General features: G+C 43.4%; 1 protein-coding gene across 3 annotated transcripts in view; it reads right to left on the bottom strand.

The window, feature by feature from the left end:
* UNC5B (unc-5 netrin receptor B) overlaps window positions 1-21,010 on the bottom strand; it is a 156,590-nt gene that overhangs the window by 18,318 nt on the left and 117,262 nt on the right. Inside the window, exons 3-9 of one of the 3 annotated variants that reach the window (XM_059729901.1) lie at window positions 15,185-15,328; window positions 11,867-11,970; window positions 10,280-10,460; window positions 9,096-9,263; window positions 8,306-8,467; window positions 3,472-3,504; window positions 961-1,155 (exon numbers count right to left, since the gene is read on the bottom strand). In XM_059729901.1, coding sequence (XP_059585884.1) covers window positions 961-1,155; window positions 3,472-3,504; window positions 8,306-8,467; window positions 9,096-9,263; window positions 10,280-10,460; window positions 11,867-11,970; window positions 15,185-15,328 — 987 coding nt within the window. Of the gene's footprint in view, window positions 1-960; window positions 1,156-3,471; window positions 3,505-8,305; window positions 8,471-9,095; window positions 9,264-10,279; window positions 10,461-11,866; window positions 11,971-15,184; window positions 15,329-21,010 lie in introns of all 3 variants that reach the window. The other 2 variants (XM_019484343.2, XM_059729902.1) reach the window with 2 other exon arrangements.

Genomic DNA, 21,010 nt, shown 5'->3' on the forward strand with positions numbered 1-21,010 from the left:
CAACTCCAGGGAACCTGGAGACCTGGACTCCTCAGCAGCACATCTGTTGGGCCGTCAAGGAGTTTGGCTGGTGAGTTTGCAAGAAACCATACAAGTTTTGAAAGCTGCCTTGTAGGGAGGGTTCCCTGGAGTCCTGCCCAATTTCCAGAGGAACGTAATTCAAATCAAACTCACGCTCACCAAGGAATCTTTCAGTTTTGATGAACCAGCAAATTCTAACTGAAAACTTTCATTGTATTTTTTTTTTGGATTAAAACTACTTGTGATCTCACTTAGTTGTACGATTCATCACTTGTCCTGCCCTGACTTGACATATTCTCTGTCTCGCATGCAAGCTGGTGGGAAAAACTCAAATGGAATCTGATCTGGTCAGGTCAGTGTGCAGGGCAGACAGATTTTCTCTCTCTCCCATGGACACTATTGTATTTATGGATAAGGAGTTGAATGAAAGTAGAAAATGTCTCTGAAGGCTCAAACCTGAGGGAATCAATGCCCCGTTTTTCATACAAATTCTTACTTTATGTTCATCTGAAACAAGTTCTGGACCAATTTAATGCTCACAAAACATGCCAGACTTGTACATGTGAAGAGCAGAGGCAGCTGAAACACAAGTTTTCTTGTGCTGTCTTGTCAGTGTGCTCAATCCTGAACTTGAGGATTACCTCCAGGGATTTGAGAGTAATTTGGTCTCTGGGCCCCTGCAAAGACTTCTAGTGGAGTTGCCAACTAATTCTGGTTTAGGAGGTGCTTTGGTGAGGTGAGGAACTGGCTCTACCACATTCCAATTTAATGTTTCTTATTTTATGAAAAAAAACACTCAAAACAAATGTCTGTAGATAAAGGAGGCCTATTCTTTCCCTGAATATGAGCCACAATTTACTCTGATTTCATCTTTTGCTGGGAGATCCAAGATACCGATGGATTTGCTATGAAGAGGCAAGGTATCTGTTTCCTTCTTACCATGACGAGAAGTCTTGAAGTTGACTGGGTGAAAGCCCCCAGTCAGGGCAGCTGAGGAGTCTGTGATGTCAGTGTCAAAATCCCGGCAATTCCGTCGATATACAACCACCCCAACAGCCATCAGGATAACGATAAGAACAAAGACAGCCACAACTAGGCCAGCGTATAGGGCCACATCCCCTGTGGCCTCCAACACTGGGAAGAGAAGAGAAAGGAGTGAGAAAGGGAGTCCTGGTTTTGCATTAACCTATAGCTCAAACGGTATTTTCCACATAAGGGTTACTGGAAAACCAGTTTATGATCTTTGCACAAAAGAAACCACTTGTTCTAGGGTTTTCCTAGGATGTTAGGAAATGCTGAGGGGTGGGAAGAAGGTGGCAAGGGCTCAAGAGATGAGTTTGAAAAATAAGAGGAACATGAAAATGCCTTACATTGTTAATTTTGTTGGGTTTTCATGGGAAAGAACAAAGGAACAGAGTTAGTGAGACAGTGATGGACCCTCTCTTCTTCTGGGCTTTGAGAGAAACTTCATTGTTTCACAAGGCCATCATTCAACAGTGTTAAGTTTAAGCATTAAAACACTAAGGTCATGCAATTTAGGTCTCTCTGTAGTTGCTCACATGGACAACCCTTGCTTTCTAACAAAAATTATGCTGGAGGGGCATATAGATGTTCTACAGGCACATAACATGAAGATCAAGAATCAATATGTATGTTAACATTCATGTTACCATGTGTGCGTGTATGCACACACACATATAAACACATCCTATGACACTTGATCTTTGGACTAGCCTAGACTCTGGTATATGGGAGCAGAAGGAAAACAATCTGCCTTGAAAGGAATTCTGCCTGTACATGGAAGAGCTGATAGTGGGCTAACAGGGTTTCTGCTTGGAGAAGACGCCATAAAATGATAATAGCATCTTCCATATCAGCTCAGCCTTAGCAGATACTTCATTTCATCTCAGATCAATAGGTATGCCAGATGAGGAAACAAAGGCACCAGGAGACCTCTCCAGTGGCTCACATTGTTCCACACCACTCCCCAAAGCGAGGAATCCTGCAGCATTCTTGTCTTGTCCCCAACACAGTTTAGTGTCAAAGATAAGATCTGCACCCACCATTCACTGCAGTCGAGTGCTTCAGCTCAGACCATGTTAGAGAATCAGATGCTGTGGTCTCCGAGGCACAGAGACATCTTAACCATACACATGGTCTCTACTTTACCCTGTTCCCTTTTCTTTCTTTTATTCTTTCCCGATTTCCAAGTTCTCTTTGTTTTCATGGTTTCTTATTTCCATAGGCCCTATACACCAAGCCCGTGGATCAAGGCCAGTTTTTTTGCAATTCCTTTCATTTCTGCAGCCTGTTTATCATGGTGTGTACACCTGCATACAGTGTGGCTGTTTGGGAATTTCTCTTTCACAGACAGAATTGCAGAAACGTTCTAATTTGATGGGAGGGAAATATTTGGGAACTCACATACACAAAAGCCTGAAAAAACCCAAGCTCTGCAATTCTACCCTCTCTGTAAGAGTGGGAGGATTTCACAAGGACTCCCAAGGGAAACAGGACAACACCCAGCTCCACCTCTCACCCTGGTACTACCATCAAAATGATTTGCCCCTGTTTATAAGCGGGAAAACATTTAAGGAAGTTATGCAGTCAAGCAGTCCAATGCAACAGTGCAGCCTAAAATTGTTCTGATTTATGAGAAGAATACAGTGTCCTTCTTGTGTTAAATTCACTCCATCATCAAAAAATGCACTTTAAAATACATACCCCTTACAACCAGAATCCACATAGGATCATCAGTGTTTAGTGCTCTAGAAGGAAGCCACATTATTAAACCCTACACTGCTGACGTGACTGGATGTACTGCCATGTAGATCCAGTAAACCACATTAACTACACTGCTTCTGCTTCATTGAAACTGTGCAAGAGAAAAATATCATTTGTTGAACAGAAAAGGACAAATCTGGCAAACCAAGGACCATTATTTCTGAAGCTGCTACATGTGTTTCAGAAACAATGGCTTTGTTTTAGGGGAAAAACAACATCTAGGTCTTTGTTTTGGGGCAAAAGGAGGGAAAAAAAATCCAGCCCCCTTCTCCTGCTCCTCAAAATATAAAAGATATGAAAACAAATGGCCTTGTTTATGCTAAAACACTTTCAATGGAGTCACTTTGCATTTATTGGGTTGCACCTGGGAACAGAGCTTAGCACACAGACACAGCAAAAGAACTGATGGAATACAAGTTAACTTTGGGAGCCCTTGAATTTGACAGCATAACCATCTTTTTAACATCTTCTAAACCTTACTGGCATAGATCAACTGTTCTCTCCCTCCTTCCCTCACTGGAGCAAGTGCTGGGACCCACCCATGGAGATGGAACTGTCTAGTTCTGGGGCTTAGTACTGCCATGGATGAAACAAAAGGGAAAAAAAAACAGTAACAAATTAAAATGTATCACAATGAAATAAAATGGCCATGAAATGGAGACTTACAGTGACTTTTGGGTTCGCTTAGAACTCTTTTATCTGTTAGGAAAAACAAAGTTAAAAAGAAATGGTAAAAATGCTGAGGGTGATGATGACAAATGATACAAACAGCAAATGAAGGCAAAGGGCACAGTGAGATGCAAAAGCCACGAAATACTTTGGAAAGAAGTCAGAGCCTTGGGCTCCTTGAAACTCCACTAAGCCATGCAGAAGCCTTGGTCATTCAATAGCTTTAGGAAAGCAGACGTGTAATTAATCCCCCAACTCTGCCAGCCTTTAAGGATTATGGGCCTTTTGTGCCCAGAGTTCCTTCACATCCTATGGGTTCTGAGACAGAAAGCCCCATTAAGGGTTTAGTGCTCATTGACCACAGGGTGCCCAGTTCTCGGGGCCATCCCTTCACTTTTAGAGAATGCAAGGGGGCTCTATTGGCTTAGCTCAGTTCCAAGTCTCACTCATTTGCAGAGACCTTATAATGAGACAATCTCACCACAGGAAGCCATTCATCCTGCCATAAGCGGTGCATCCTATGGTTTGGCTGTCTTTTTAGTTGACACTCCCTTGCAATGGATGAACAGGTGAGAGCCTTTCGTTTCTCCCCATGTCACTATTTGCTCAGTCTCCACACAGGAATCCCACCTCTTCTCTCAAGTTTTCCTATCTGATCTAATCTTATCTTTCCTATCCCGATTTTTTCTCTCTCACTTTTTTATTTTAATCTGCCTGCTGGTTCTCTTGGGCTTTTTGCCTCTGGCATCTCCTCGCCTTTCCTTTCTCCCATTCAGCCAACAGCTCTGTACTTCTGGCAGAGGGCCACAGCCTCGGTGGCTGGATGCATGGGCATTTCTAGGGTTACAGAGAATTGTCTGTGCACTATGCAGAGTAGAGAAGCCTGGATGCTAAGCTGCTGCCTGAGCCTGTAAACATACACACAAGCTTGTCTCATGTAATCTGCATTAGGAGCCACCAAAGGAGCCAGGGGGAAAGGTTAGTACCATGCAAGACGTTTGCAGCACGGAGGATCTAGGTTCTGGGAGTATTTCCTACCACCCAGTGCTTTGTTTCTTTCCTCCTCTACACCAGACATGTGCCCATCCCTCATCCTGCAGGCTGGAAATCAGTACCTTAGACATAAGAATTTTAGTCCTTCATCTGTTAGGATTTCTGAAAACTTTGCTTTGGCTGGTTTGCTGCTGCTCAGAGCTAGCAGCATTATGTAATAAGAATTTTTTACCTCCCTTAACTTTATTTCAGCCAAAGCCTTAAGACAGGGCATGGGTCAGCACAATGGCTTACAGGACTGCAATGATGGTCACAGTCAAACTGGTTTGAGTCAGGTGGGAGGACTCTTACTCAGCTACAAGTATATCAGATAACCAGGTTCCTATGTAAATCTACAAGAAGTTTTTACTTCCTGCCTTTCATTTCATATTCAGAGGCCCCTTTGTATGGTCTCTCCTTGGCTCTTTGGTCCAGGGCATGAAAGCCCTGGGCAGGGACTGCTATCTGTAGTGGGCTTAGGTACAATAATCCTCCCCACTCCTATCCACACCCTTTATATTTGTGCTGCAGGCCTATCTTGACCACGCTGTTATCTGCCTTCCTTTCTTTCCTAGCATCTCTTGACTTTTCAGTGTTAACGGCCTGCAGCAGGTTGACACAGAGCATTACCTCACTCTCCCTGCAAGCTAGACCTGACCTCTGCTGCCATAATGCCTTAATTTACCCAGCAATGAGCTTCTACTAGGCCAGAGGCTATTTGCTGATGAGATGAGCTCCTTGGAAACCACTTCTGTGAGCAGGGTGTCCCCCTCCCTTTGCTCAGTGCCAGCATGAATTGACCTGGTGAGTTTATTGAAGATGACAAGAATGCAGTCATACAGGGGATATGATGCATTCTTAATTCATTCTTTAAGGAGGATTATAGTGCTGGAGGCATTCAAGGCTATGACAAACATGTGGAATGTAAGGCGTTAGGGTAGATATCACCACTGAGCCAGCAAGGGGTAGCACTGGCATGATCCTGGGCAACAGGGGAGAAGACTTTTCAGACCTATCTCACGTGGGTAACACCTCTGTGTAACATTTTACAATGTCTCCATTAACAATGCAGCTTGGACTGTTCTAGAGCTGCTGGTCAGGAGATTCCACTGAGGAATGGGATGTGTCCAAGCCAAGGCCAAGGACTTCTAGTTTGACTCAGGACACATCATATTCCTTCCAGAGAGACCTGTACCAAGTTTGCTTTTCAGAATATTCAGCCAATATATATAGATCCCAAATGGGTAACAGTAAATGTCCAACCCCTTCTCAGCTCTATTTGAATCTGAGAGGAGAAAGTTTAGAGCAGGGCTATTTTGCAGGGCTCTGCCTCAGTCTGGGTGCTGGGACACTAACTAGTCTATAACAATAGATTAAACTTAAAAAAAGTAAATCCTTTCACTACCAAGAGATTTAGGTAAAAAATAAAACAAATTTGCAAGATTCCCTTTCACAGCAGGGCACAAACATTTTATAGACCCAGAACCAGCTGGGTATGTGCGACTTCCATCTCTCACGGATGTCAGAAGAGAGATGGGAGTGCTCAGTGTATGACACCTTGCAGGACGGGCCTGTGTCAGGAGTGACTGACAGTTCTGGTTAGTGAGAGAGGCAGGTTCAGGATGGGAACACCCAAGAGTTGTGCCACCATCTGTCACATCACTAAAACAGAAGGAACTGAGGTAAAACCTGCACTGGTGCATTATCAAAGCTCCCATCGTTCCTGCATGGCTCCACTTCTGTGGATCTAAATGAAACTTTCCACACAGGAAAGTCAGGCTGCATGATTATCTCTTTCCAGGCCAGTGACAGACCTCAGTTGGGAGGTCTTGAGATGGAGGCATACATAGATGTGCAGAACAGGGAAGTACAAGAAGGAATCATGGAAGAAATTCAGGTTAATAACTACCCCTGCAGAGGCATATTTAAAAGCATTTGGCCCTCTGCCCTCCCTTTCCGACAGTTCCTTTCCCTTTGTCACTATGCATTGATTTTTTTACCCTGATACGATTCATGCTTTTTGAAGGTTAATGGACTCAGTGGTAATGAAAACAAATGTCTTCTTTTTATATGCATGGGCCAACAAGCTGCAGGGAACATTCTCTCCCTTCTCTGCAGCAAGTGACCTCCATCTTGACATACGCTTTGGTCCAGTTTGTTCCTAGATCTCTATTGCTTAAAGCATGCTGCCAAAATACTCTGGAGGACAATGGATGCAGTGAGATTGGGGGTGCCTGAGTAGAGATCAGCCACATTCAGGTCATTGGTATCAGAAGACAGGTGCCATAGAACAGATAAAAGGATGAGGCTTTACTCAGGGAACCATGCAGTCCATTTTTCATCCATTTTTAGGTCTTTATTCAATTGCCTACCCAAACAACCTCTACCACGAAGGCTTACAAACAACCCAGCAAACTCAAGGTAGCTACATCAGAATTCAATGATAGTATTGCCATGATACTATGATTTGAATCACTGTCCTGAATAGATTCGGCTGAATCTTGTTTGAAGATTCGGCTGCTGCCGAAACTCCAAATCAGCCAGGCCCATTCCCCACCCCCCTCCCAGCTCAGCAATGCCTGCCCCACCCACCCCAGATCCCGGAACTTTGAACCCCCCCCCCCCCCCCCCCGATTCACCAGGTGCTGGCAGGCAGTGGGGCGCGATCCCCGCTGCCTCCCACTGTATGGAGGGCTCTGCATGAGTCCCCTGACCTCCCCCGCGCCCACTGTCCCAGCCCCTCCCCCCATGGCTGCTCTCCCCACCCCAGCTCTGGCCCTTTAAGGAAAAAAAAAAAAAAAGAGAGAAAACCGCCTGGATTCACTGTCCGTGCTGCCTGCCACTGCACAAGCCCCCTGAAGCCCTGAGGCCACTGCAAAAGCGGTGAGTCCCGGGGTTTTTCTTGTTTTTTTTTTCTTAAAGAGCTTAAAGGGCAGGCGGGGCAGCCAAGGGGGGGTGGGGGGCTGGGGGACTGGGTGGAGGTCGGGGGGGGGCTGGGGGAGCAGGCAGGGGATGAGGCCTGGCAGGGGTTCCCCCATGATCCCCTCCCCCCTCCTCTAGCCCCCATTCCCCCACCCCCTACTTACCGGCTCCAAGTCCAGCTGCAGCTCTCTGCTGCAGTGGGCAGGGACTGTCCAAATCATCGAAGCTCTCCAAATCTTTTCCGAAGATTTGGAGAGCTTCAAATTGATTTGGACGTTTTAACTGGTCCCTTGATTTGATTCGGATTCAAAGATTTGGCTACCGAATCGGGCCGAATCTCCTCCAAATTGAATCACCACCTGAAGCTTCACACAGCCCTAGTCAGCAGATGATTCTGAAGAATGTATCCACCTAAGTGAGTGTGTCTAGCGCTATTAATAACTTTCATTTTCTTTTGAGTCCAATGACTTCATGTACCTGACTATCCACACACCTTGACCTCAGCAGCACTCTGGGCACCAGTGTAATCAGAATCCATTCCAGGCTGGCTCGGATATCCAGGCTGGAACTTCTATTACTTCACTTGCAGTGGTAAGTGGAACTACACTTGCACTTCTGGGCCCAACCAGAATGAGCTCTGATTGTAACTTCAGGGAAGAGAAGAGCCTAAGTTACACTGTTTGCCCACTTATGGCAGGACACCAGGCACGGTGTCTGCTGCCCATGCAAAGGCAGAAATAAACTCTTTAGCGTGTAAAGTCTATTTTGAGAAAATTGTCCTAATAAACTTTCCTAGCATTTTTAAGGCTGTGCCTTTCCTCCCTCACTCCACCCTCTCTTCTGTGCTGTTCCAGGGCAGGCTCAGTTGCTCACTCACTTTGCATGCACAGTCCATCAGTGCAGTTTTTGGAGTCCAGCAACACCCCACTGCAGTCCTTGCCTCCATTCCTTGGGGACGGAGCAGTGCATTCCCTGCTCCTCCAGTGGGTGCACTCTGTACTGCAGGCTGACCACTTGCTCCACTCTGTCCAGGCTCCATCTACTGCGTTCCAGGGAACAGTCACACAAAGACACACATACAAAGAGAAAATAACCCATTAAAGATGGGGAAAGGAAAAGAGCATGGGATTACAAGATGCAGAAGCATCTGGGCTTCTCATATCTTCACAGACAACAAGCCAGAGAAACTTCTGGAGGAAGCCTCAGCAACAGCACAATCTCTGAATTCAGAGTTTAGGAAATGAAAGTTTAACTTGGTTTTAACAACCCAAATCATGGAGAGCTGGAAATTCATCTCATGGGTGGCTTGTTTTCTGGATGGTAGGGCAAAGTAGTACTTCAGGCTCACTTGCAGATCGGGAACCTTGGACCCTTGAAACAGAACAGCCATGCATGTAACATGCACAGCTGCTCTGACCTCTGGGATCTTCCATTTTTCAGAGAGCATAGTAAGAGTGTTCACTAGGCAAAAGATGCCACCAACTAAATGAAAGATGGCTGTTCTGAGACACTGTCCATCTGACCTCTTACAGCACTACCTCTACAACACCGCATCTCTCCTAGGCCCTCGGGAGCACTAGAGGCCTTGTTGACCTGGGAAATCCAAGAAGGGGAGGCACCTGCCATGTTTCTGGCTGGTCTCAGACTCTGCATGAGTCATTCTTTACCTGGACACATTGTGGTACAGCCAATTTTCTGAAAGGCTTGTCCCTCACAGATGGAACCACCATTGAGAGGAGCTGGGTTGGTGCAGGTACGGGTACGTTTCTGCCAGCCACGGCCACAGCGGTTGTTGCAAGCTGACCATTCTGACCAAATGGACCAGCCACCATTCACTGTGAACAGAGAAGATAACAAAAATGCCACTCTGAGGGTTTCAAAGCCTAGAATCCAAGAATAACCCATATCAATCCATTCACTTTCATTCTTTCTCACCTGGTAGTCACAGCCTGAAACAGAGAAAGCTGCTGCTGGAGAAAACTCTACAGCTACATGAATGTACCAGACTGGGTCACCACACACAAGGTAACAGTTGTACCTAGCTCTTTTGATGCTCCATAGACTAAACCACAGCAGTCAGCAGTCAACCACTAGGCCCCTTCAATCTTACCCAAACCAGTGACAACAGTCTCCTACAAATCAACAACCTCCATCTCTGTTATCACCACAACATCTGAGTACCACCCAACTACACCTTGGATTTGTTGAAAAGGGCAAATTGTCTCACACCACAGAGTAGTTGCTCTGGCTTATGTCAGCTGAAGAGACATCACAGGATTTTGCACTACACAAATATTTTCACCTTGGAGAACTTTTCAGAAAAGCAGAATGGAAAACAGTACTTATTTTGCTCTTGGAATTAAGTAGGACCTGATTTGCATGTTTGAGTTGGGCCTTTTTCTTTGATTTAGATTCATTGAGATTTGCAAAACCAGGGTTTACTTTTGGTTTCACAAACCCCAAATTCCAAGTAAATCTCAGCCAAATCCAGCTTTGCCTTTGCCTTCCCTGAGAAACTCTTTTAGATTTGCTCAAATAGCAGCACATCCTTATTTGAACCAGTCAGGGTTGGACCAAGACTAGTAACCAGGGGAGGTTTTTTTTCCTTGTTTCAGGTTTGCCTACAGAAGCCCTCATAACAAACTGATACTGGTACAAGCTGATGGAGATTCTCTTTCACCTCAAGCAGTAGCAAGAGATCTCCCTGCCTGGAATAATTTATTTCCCTTATATTATGCATATACTTCAGTTGATGACTTATAGGATCTGTATGAATACAGTCACAAGTAGTAACACAAGATGCTCCTTGGCTTGCGGAAATACAATGTAGCTAAAAGAAAAGGGTCAGTACCATAGACAATGACTGTGGCTGTGGTGCTTCGGCGTTTGGCTACAATGTTCTTGGCTACGCAGGTGTAGTTGGCAGTGTCTGAAAGCCTGGCCTGCTTGATTATGAGGTGATGATCAACTGTTATCAGGAAGTTGGTGTCTTGAGTGGTGTCAATTATATCCTCATTCCTCAGCCACTCCACCTAAACAGAGGGAAGACAGAGAGAGAGGAGCAAGAGGAGGAGGTAAAGGACAAAGAAAGCGGTGGAATGTTGGAAAAGTTAGAAAAAGAGAGGAAGGACAAATAATATACTAATATGACAGTAGAGAGTAACTGGGGCAAAGGACACAAGGTGACTGGTTTGTACAAGGCCTTGCTTTGGTAGGAAAGTTCATGTTGATCTTCCCAGCTCCCTATTGCTTTTTTTTAACCTGCAATGTTTAAACAAGCTATCTCTTGCCTTTCTTCTCCCAGATCAGTGCTCCAAAGGGTTAAAGGCAGATCAGCATGTACCAGAGGGAGGGGTGGATGGAACAGGTGTTGAGGTTAAGTGTGTTATTAGATGTCAGAATAACAGATCCACTGCCCAAAATAAACAGTTCTGCTGAATAATGAAAGCTGACGGCCTCAAAGTGAGGCCATTCATCACAGCTCCAATCCATCTGCAAGGATGTGGCTAATCTCTCTCTTGTCCTTTCTCCCTAACTGGAACTCAGCTGACAAACTGCTGAGGGGCTAGCAATCCCAGCTGGAAGGAGATCACTGTTGCAGGGACAAGCGTGGAAAGATGTGTGCCTTGATCCAGGGGCTAAGAAGAGTTTAGGAGATAAGGTAGGTTTCCATGGATTTAACAGCAGGGCATGACAGTGAGCCTGGCAGGCTGGCTGGCACCTTCATGATCAGCCTTTGCTGATGCCATAGATGTGTCCAGGCAAGGAGGGAAAGAAGTGGGGGGAGGATGGTGCAGTTACCAATTGCCAGTCAGAATTCCTTGATCTTCTGTCTAAAGGTACACAAAAATTCATAGCAGAAAAAGGTGTTGGGAAGTAAGATCCTGAACACAAACCTGCCTATCTGCTAAAAATGACAAGATACCAGGTAATTCAGGAAGCTTTTCAAAACTTAATCCAGTTACTTCCTACCTGGGAAGTAAGTGGCCAGTATATTTGCAGCATTCACAGGTGTTCTCAGATACAAACACAGTACAAGGCCAAGAACCAGAGTATCCTAGGCTGCCTAGAAAGTGCAGCAAATACGCAGATCCCCCACTGCTGTGGCCACACCTCCTCTTCTGCCAGTGCTGCTCCCCAGGAGAAGGAGATGGAGCCTGTCCTACTGCTGGTGGGAAGACTCAATAGAAAAAAAGTTTTCTGCTGCTGAGGGGCCCCTGGCAAGGTTGGCATCAATATAAAATTCAGTCTATGCAGGGCAAAACCATCTCAAGTGATAACAGGATGGGAGGGGCTATTTGTTGTAAGTGTATGATAATGCAAATAGAGATTTTCTTGTGGGAGTAAAACAAGTCCCAGTATGCTGGCACTGCCTACCTAGCATGCCCCCTTGGACTGGCTCTGTAGTTGGGGATTTAGGAGAGAAAGCCCTGCTTACCTCTGCCGGTGGTACTCCCTCAGGAGGACGGCACTGCAGAAGCACCTCATGTTCCAGTGGGACTTCTTTTCCTAAAGGCTCCTGGTCAAAGTTCTTCCTCAAGTCTGAGAAGCATAAATGAGCCCCAAGCATCAGCAACCAGTGACAGGCATGAAGCAACCCATGTGACATTAAGGGAACGCTATATGTTCTGGCCAACAGGGAAAGAAAGCTATCTGGAAAACATTTGAAACATGGGCTGACCAGGCCACTCAGTGCTCTGTGACTTGTTTCATCCCACTACTTTAGTTTTTTCTGGGTATCACTAGCACCTGTGTCAAATCTTCATCAACCACCTAGCTTGCCCTTGGCAATGTAAAAATCTGCTGTTTCTTAAATATATGCTTGTCTTCTCGATATAAATATATTTCAGCAGAAAGAGGCCAAATTTGACACTGCATGTCTCAGAACACAGGCCAACATCTGCTCACCCATGGATAAGGCAAGTTTTCATATGCTTTTCCATTCCTAAAATAAAACTCATAATCCTTGCCCTAATTTAACTGCTCTAAGTAGGCAGCAGGGGGAATGGCAATATGCATCTGCCTAGAATTCATTTCCTTCTTCATAGTCTCTAACCAAAATACCGATCCAACATTTAGAAATCTGTATCTCACAAGGGGGCACTGTTTGCTACTTAGATGCTCTGGTGAAAGGGAAAACTGTTTTTGGCAGCATGTTTTAGAATACAATGACCCAAGGGTGACAGGAAGCTCTATTACCATTTGCACTGAAGTTATGAACTAGGTCTCCTTGGTTTTATTTGATACCCATGAGGTTCTCAGATGCATGCTACCCTAGGCCTATTACTGAAACCCAAGGGCTAGATTTTTCAAAGATACTGAGAGCCCAATAATTCCTTGGAGCTGCCAACTCCTAACTACCTAACTACTTCAAATAGGTGCTTACATGGGAGCTGAATTCTTTTGAATATCTGACCTTATGCCTTTTTTTTAAAACCCAACACACACAATAAAAATGCATGTATCTTACAGGTGAGATATGTCATTATTATATATGTCTTGTATGTTAAATTTACAGTCCATATGATTGTACTGTAGGTCACATAGGACCTCATATGAAATTGACCACTTTCAGCTATTATAGTGCTCATACCAATTTACTATCAGAAATATGCTATCCATGGACACAGTTCTCCCATTGTTATATAGAGTAGCATCTTATTTCAGGAACAATCCCCTTGATATCATCAGGGCTATTTGCATTGTAAGGAATTACTCTTCATAAGTAAGAACAGACATCTCTTCACATCACACGAAATTGCAAAAGGAAGAAGACAAGCAGCCTATTGCAATGTTCAGCTGAGCAAAGTTTACTGTGCACTCCTTGGTGAAGCTCCTTTGTAGAGAGAAATCACTCCCTTCCTTTATCACTAGGTGGTGCCCTACCCTGCAGGATACCTTCCAACCAGCATTACTATGATTACAACTAAATGCAGTCACAGCCCAATTTTCCTGTCCTGCTTTTTCAGGATACATGATGACAACCAGGAACTGTGACAAGCTGCAGTAAAAATGTCCATAACTTCATTGTGTGTTGGGAGTGTTTTTGTTGCACTAAACAGAGTCCCATTCCTTCCACCAGGACAGAATCCACTGGCAGTCACCATCTTACTACATTAGAACAAACTCTTGTTGTTTAACTATTGACACAATTATTTCAAGAGACTCAGTGAGGACCATTAGTAAATGTCACAAGACTGGCATCCATTTATGAAGGTAGACAACAGAACGGGGCTATTCCACTACAACTGTAGCCTCGAAGCAAACAGCTTCCTATTTTTTCCTGAAGCAATGGTTCTGCACTGTCAACTGATGGCAGGAAGCTTCATCCTGTGTCAAAGCTGTCTTGTAGGCTTACAGTGTCTCAATTACATTAGTAAGAGAGGAAACAGCTGCTACAGGTAGGAGTTGCATAGCACTTTTCATCTTAACTTCTCCTTGCTTTTTGGTCTTGCCCCTAAATTTCTGGAAGGAAGGAAGACTGCACCATGCCTGCACACGGAGCTAGTGCTGCTACCTAGGTGAAAGCACACTGAAGATCAAACCCTACAGCGCATGTAGGGGTGTGCAGGAAGGAGGTTCACCATGTAGGGGTGTGCAGGAAGGAGGTTCACCAAGATGCATCCCTGAAGGTTTAGGCAACAGGCACCTTCCCCATCTCTTCCTCAGCTGTGCAGCTCCTATGGAACATAGCAAAGGGGCAATCTGGACACAAGACAACCATAAGGCCCTGTTAAACTGGGATATCATATTGACTTCAGATATTTCAGCAGGAGTGTTCTAAGGTAACACTTCTCTAGTCACTGAACAACTCTTCCCCTGGCAAGGCTACAGCTCCTACACTGGAATGTACTGTGTCTCCAACTTTTTTCTTGTTGAGGGAATCACTATGAATATCCTTTGGATGGCAGGCTAAGCCAGTGGTAGAGAATTCCTGTCCTCAGAATGCATGACCCATTTGGTTGGTAAGGAATGTAAGACTTACATTCGCTGAATCAGAAAAAAACAACTCTATGGTTGAGGTGTTAACTGTAGGGACATTAAATATAATGAAGCCCTCTGTAAATGCTAAATATGTTGAAATGGCTGTACAAACATTTACTAATTAATTACCACAATCTGCTAGTGAGAGTTGCTTTATCCACATTTAGCGGGAGGAACAGTGAGGTCCAAAGATGTTAAGCAACTTACCCAGGGGTCATACAATCAGGCAATGGCAGAGCTGAAAATAGTTCTGTTAGCAGTTTCTGGCCCTAATCTGTGCTGTGACAATACTGACTCCCTGTACTAAGCCCAGCAAGCATGGCTGAAGTAGTGCAGTGGGGGTGCATGGCTCTGGCACTCTGTGTAGAACCAAATGGTGCATTAAATTGGAGTAAAATTAACGACCATCTCAGTGGACATCATGGGCAAGCTGTACATTGGGGGCATACCCTGTGGAAAAGGGAGAGTCATAGGAATATGCTGGTAAGCAATCACCAGATTCCAGGATGAGTGAGGAGAGGCTGCAGCCTTGAATGTCATGGCTGGAAGAGCAGAGGGAACTGCTACTAGCTTAATTAAAAATAGCAAAACAGTAGAGACTGCCAAATTTATACATGTGTTAATAACTCCTCACCATCTAAAACACTAGGGCTGAGGAGAAAGATTTCCCATTTAGAGTCTGGAGATGGGCTGGTAGGGAGAAGTCTGTGCCAGAGATGGGGCCAGCAATGCTTAAATAGTTTTGTGTGGTGATCGTGAGTGTCACACCTACATGCTATACGGACGTAGGCCCTTCGGCTTTTTGTGGTCCCAGCAGAACTCCACGCCACGCATTGGCACCAGTAATCTTCTAAACCAAAGAGCTCCTCCACCTGCTGTCGGGAGACCTCGATCTGGACCTCCCTTACGAGCATCCCTAAGAGAGAAAGCAGCAAAGAGTTATAGAGGGGGCAAGGATAAAAAGCCTGTGTGTAGAAGCTTTATGAAATCTACTTTACACAGAAGCAAATTCTATGAGTGCAGACACATACAAACACACATACACAAAGGAGAATTATGGGTGAAAAAGGGAGACTATGAGAGGATGTAAAGCCTCAGTATAAAAGGCCTTATCAAGACTCTGGAGGTAATTTTTCACTAGTTTTCACAGACCATATACATTGTATGGCACCCTTAACCAAAATGGTTGACAAAGAGAGCAGCCAGCCCTCTTCAGGAGCTGTTTCTCTCCTTTCTCTCCCTGCAATCACTTTTCCCCCATGTCTAATTTCTTTTCAGCCACAGTGGAGTTTTAAAGGTAACACTATGTCTGTGGGTTGGCTATACTCATTTTCTTTCCAGTTGCCATGTAGGAGGATCTATGAAAAGTCTTAACATTTAAGGAAAAAAAAAGAAAGAAGTTGAATGCCCTGGAATCTTATCCTACCCCTTCACTATTAAATTTGGAAGAGCCCTGATGTCATCACATTTACTTCTCACCACTGATTCTTGCACATAACTTGCATATATCGATGATCTATTGAGGTCGCTTCCGACCCTAACATCTATATCTTTTTGCATTTCAGTGGGTCCAGGCCATGGAAGTAGACTAGTCAATTTATGTTTCTAGACTGATTTTTCCTTGCTTTCATGAATGAGCATGATGGCCAATCTCTTGGCCAATACAAGGGATTTAGACAGGAACCGGCAGAGCTAAAAGAATAAAGTGCTACAACTTGAGCTGGAAGCAACACCCTATAGCGGAAGCTATAGCAACTCATCGTCACTGTAGCTCCGCACATGTAACACACATGTAACATGCCAGTGGAAGGTTTAAATCCAAACAAAACACTCTTTCCACTGGATTTTTTCTATAACAAAATCTACAAACATTTCTATTAATCTTGCTGTGAGTCCTGGGAAAGCCTCATTTTTGCACCAACTAAATGTGTCTAAATTAGGGTGACATCATCACTTTTGTCTAGCTGACACCTGGACACACTAAAGTTCCAATGACAAACATGCTACCATGGCACCCAGCAAGGACAGCCTGAAGGTATGAGAGGTTTGGAAATAAATTATGGGACCACTGATATTTGATAGTGAAAGTAAGTGGCAAGAACAATGAGTCAGCTCTTCAGAATGTGGTGGAGGGACGCAGCAGTTGCTTGAGAGAAGGCAGTAAAGAACAGAGAAGTGTGTTCTGTCCTTAAGCTGAGAAACGCAATCTGTCCAATTTGAATGGGGTCATGGCAAGCAGTCAAGTGGGTCAACTGCGGAATAGAAGGAGACTTCCTGTTTACATAAATTTGCCTTAACCAGCTGGACTGCTTTTAGTCATTTGAGGGCATGATCACCTATAGCAATGATTTGCAGCTAGGGTACCGTGAGATCCTTTTGATGGTGCTTCAGAGTGCCACACAATATTATCACTGTCAGGATTGCAAACACCTATGCATGATTCACAAGGTAAACCAAGAGATTTCAAATAGGAATCCACAGGATCAAAAACGTTCTGACGTTGTGGTCTTTCAGAGTTCTTTGCAACAGAATTGTCTAGTATTTTTCCACAGTCAAAAATGAAGTGAAAGCTAAGGGCTGGCATTTTCCAAGATGTGCCTTGAGTCTAACAAAGGGGTGGCCACTGACCTATATAGAAAGTCACCATCAGGATTTAGATGTTTGCTTTTTAAGCACCAGTTAGTATTTAAAGTGGTTCTGGAATCTGTTTAATTGCCTGACAATACCAAGCAGAGAAACTTTTTTTAATGCGAACCCTATCACATATGTATCATATTAAAATAATAGAAAGGTAATTTTAGTGGAAGAAACATGTTGAAGAAACAAAACAGCCAGTAAATGATTTCTAATTTTCATCGCATATCGCATATGCATCTCAATATGAACTGAGGAATATGCTTCATTTAAAACATGGACCACAATTTTTTAAAACAATTGCCTCTGTCCCCGTTTTAATATATTTCTACTTCATGGACAGAGTAAGATGGAAACCTGCAGGACTGCATAGCTATTTGCAAAGTCTACAGTGTAAAGGATAAAGGGCTGCCTTACTATTTTAACCTGGTCAGTGAGTTCAAAGCCATGTACAGATGTATTTTTAATTAAAATTATGGTTCATTTATTTCCATCCGTGCAATAAAAAATACTTTCTTTTTACCATATTTATATAGAAAAAATGAAATATCTGAAACACACCAGAATAATTTAGAATATTAAAACATAAATCTCCATGTTAAAGAAAAAGAAACAAAAAGGAAGATTCAGATTTTTGAAAGGTGAATGCCAAAATTCTTGGGTGCTCAACGTCATATACTTTAAAAGGTTCTGATTTTCACAGGACAGATGATCAGAATCCTTAAAGGTGTCTCAGACTGGGAACCCAAAAAGAGAGATTCACAAAAGAACCTAGCCACTTTTGAAAATCCTGGCTCAAAAGTTTAGCTGGCCATATAAAGATAATCCACATAATTAAACTGCCATGTTAGCTTTTTAAACAATCAAGATGAAAATGACACATCAAGGGCTAATAGGAGTTTATGAATCTTAGGACAAGCAAGTTAAAACTCATTTGTCTGGTTCCCCATGGCCACTGAAGTGGCTGGTCACGTTCTAACGTGTGCTTTCACAGATGTTACCTATATATCAGACTGAGATATTCACTCTCTGACTTGGCTTATTTTGGTTTCTTCCACATGAAATGTTTTGAATCAGATACAGCCAGAATGTTAGAAATCATTTCATTCAATGCACATCATCAAAAGGTTATTTTTTAAAGACACACTACTTACTTTTTTAGCCAAGGACACAATGTTAAGGGAACTGAATGCTTAAATATTTAAGTTTGTAACTGACAATTTTACAACTCCTACTATACTTTGTAGTTGTTTTTAACTAGGAGTAGCAGACAACCAACGTGCATATTGTTAGTATAGCATGACATTTTGGTTGCAGATTCTTTTCTTGAAGTGGCTGATATACCAGCTGTGAATATTTTTTTAATAAGCATACAACACAGTCTCTTTTTTTACAGATAGATTTAGTTTTTCACTCAGAGCTGTAATTCAACTTTTTGGTCTTATTTGAAGAATACAGCATTTTCTCACCAAATTTACAGTATGTGCTCTGTGAGTGAAGATTGAACTCTGGCAGGTAGATAAGCTGGCAGAGAGAGGCTCTGTGGAAGAGACTAAAGGGAATTAGTTTTGCCAGGGGAAGACGGTTAAACATCTGTTAAGCTAGATCTGCATGTAGTCTGTTAAGGGCTTTTGTTCTAGATAAATGCTTGCCTTTGAAGTAGGCTATTTGGTTGCTAATTCTGATAGACTTTTTTTTTAGAACAGAATGACCAGATGTCAGACCTGTTGAGGTGAACCAGGTAGGTACAAACAGGATTTATCTGTGAGTAAAAGAATCATAGGATTCAATTTCAAGTAAGATGCAAAGAGAGGCCTAAGAACCAGAGATGGGGTATTTGGAGAAATCATTACTCAGAGATGCAGTTTGTCTGGTGTGATGATTTGAATACCATTGTCCATCTTATGAAATCCATTTGATATTGGGGTCTCTCTCTGTGTATTTGCATCAAACCACACTCACCACTTTGAACATAGGATCTTTGAACAACGAAATGGCGACTGCCAAAGGTAAACCAGTTTGTCAAGTCTGAACTCCACAGGGAGGTAACTAAGCAATGGATCGCCTGGTGGTGGACTCTGATCACCTTGCCAGGCTGACAAGGACTCACCTGACAAAGAGAAACTCAAAAAACCTCAAAAGTACATAAAAGAGCTTGGGCAGGGAATAAGACCTTAGGACTGTCCTTTAACTGCAGGACCATCCCAAGGACACTGGGTACAGAAGTGGGAGGAGATGGACAAACATCTTATAGTTCAGTGGAGAAACTACATGCAGAAAAATGGATCCAGGATTCTTTTAGGAAACTCTGACCTAAATCCCTTAGAGCTGCCTAATTCTTGTGCTAGCTAAAGTAAGGAATTGTTAGTTTTTAGAACCCTTATAAAGCCTATGTATTTCCTTCAACTGTCCCATGTCCTGGAAGAAGTTACCGCTAAACCCAGGGCATCTACAAGACTGGAATTCTGGGAGTTGGTGGCCAAAGCTCCTGCAAAGAGATTGGGTGCATTTATGTGCATGTGCACGTGCATGTACAGATAGTCTCAGGTTGTTGAGCTCCCAGGTCCAGTTTCTGTAAAGGGGTAACAAAGAGAGAGCCTGTGCCTATCTGTGATAGAGAAGGCAAGGAAATAACCAGTGTTTCAGCCTACTAAAAGCATAGGGAGCTTAAGAGCCCAGAGTCCTAGTATGCTGGAACCCAAACTCAGCAGCCTGGTGTCATCCAGCTGTGGGAAGTCTACAAGGGCTGTGACACCCAGGAACTGTGACAAGCTGCAGTAAAAATGTCCATAACTTCATTGTGTTGGGAGTGTTTTTGTTGCACTAAACAGAGTCCCATTCCTTCCACCAGGACAGAATCCACTGGCAGTCACCATCTTACTACATTAGAACAAACTCTTGTTGTTTAACTATAGCATGTCTATAAACCAACTGCCCAAGTTTTCAGGTGAAGATCTTACACATTTTTGCTTATGAAGCCTTTCTTGAACTGAATGAACACAGAGGAATTGCAGTAGACAGCCAGTGTTTACTTTTACAGTATAAGGATTTTCAATTCTGAGCAAAGACCCATGGTGGATATATAAATGCTAAGAAGTACTGCAAGTTAATTACAGATAAAAGACGTGTAGTGACCAAAGCATTAGCTCCTCCACAACACTGCATATAGCCACATGCACTGTTTCCTTTTTGAAGGGTTTGCTCTGCTACCACACCTGGTCCAGTATAAAATTCTTGCATTTTACCATACTCCTTTGGACTGCACTCAACCACTAACATGCGTGAATCATACCAGGCATTTGGCTCTTTTACCTGCTGCAATGGTGGCACAGTTGGGATTACAGTACTATATGGCAACTAGACTCCTGGGAACTGAAAGCTTCTTTACATCCTGAGTTCATTTGATATTCATGCTGGTAACTTCTATTCTAATTAAGTAATTTAGCCTTCATGTGCATTTTACATGGACCTTTGTAGAAGTTCAACAGCGCAGCACAGACTTATTTAATGGAAACTTTAATTATAGTTAGACATTCATTCAAGATAGAAAAATATCTGAACATGGCAAACAAGAAAGAATGAACGAACAGCTCAGGAGACAAGAAATATTTTTCCTTTCTGAAATCACTAATCGCTAATGAAACGATGACAATCTCACTTCATCGCCACACCTTTTCCTGGTAATCACCAACTACAGAGATAGCTGCCATACGTGAACCCAGAAGGAAACATTAACCTGGGAGGGACTGAAAAGGCTGATTTGTGAGGCACCTATCTTGAGGGCAGCCATCCATCCCTAAACCCGCACAACAACCCTAATTTTCACGGGTCTGACCTGCAACTTGCAAACTCAGCTCGCATAGCAAGTAGAGTCCTCAATACATTTATTTATTAGAAAATCTAGAAAATAAGATATAAGAGTCTAGAAATTCTCTGGAAAAGAAAAATGCAGGAAAGAGCCTTT

Source organism: Alligator mississippiensis, chromosome 6 (assembly GCF_030867095.1).
Source record: "Alligator mississippiensis isolate rAllMis1 chromosome 6, rAllMis1, whole genome shotgun sequence".
In the NCBI taxonomy this organism is placed as follows: Eukaryota; Metazoa; Chordata; order Crocodylia; family Alligatoridae; genus Alligator; species Alligator mississippiensis.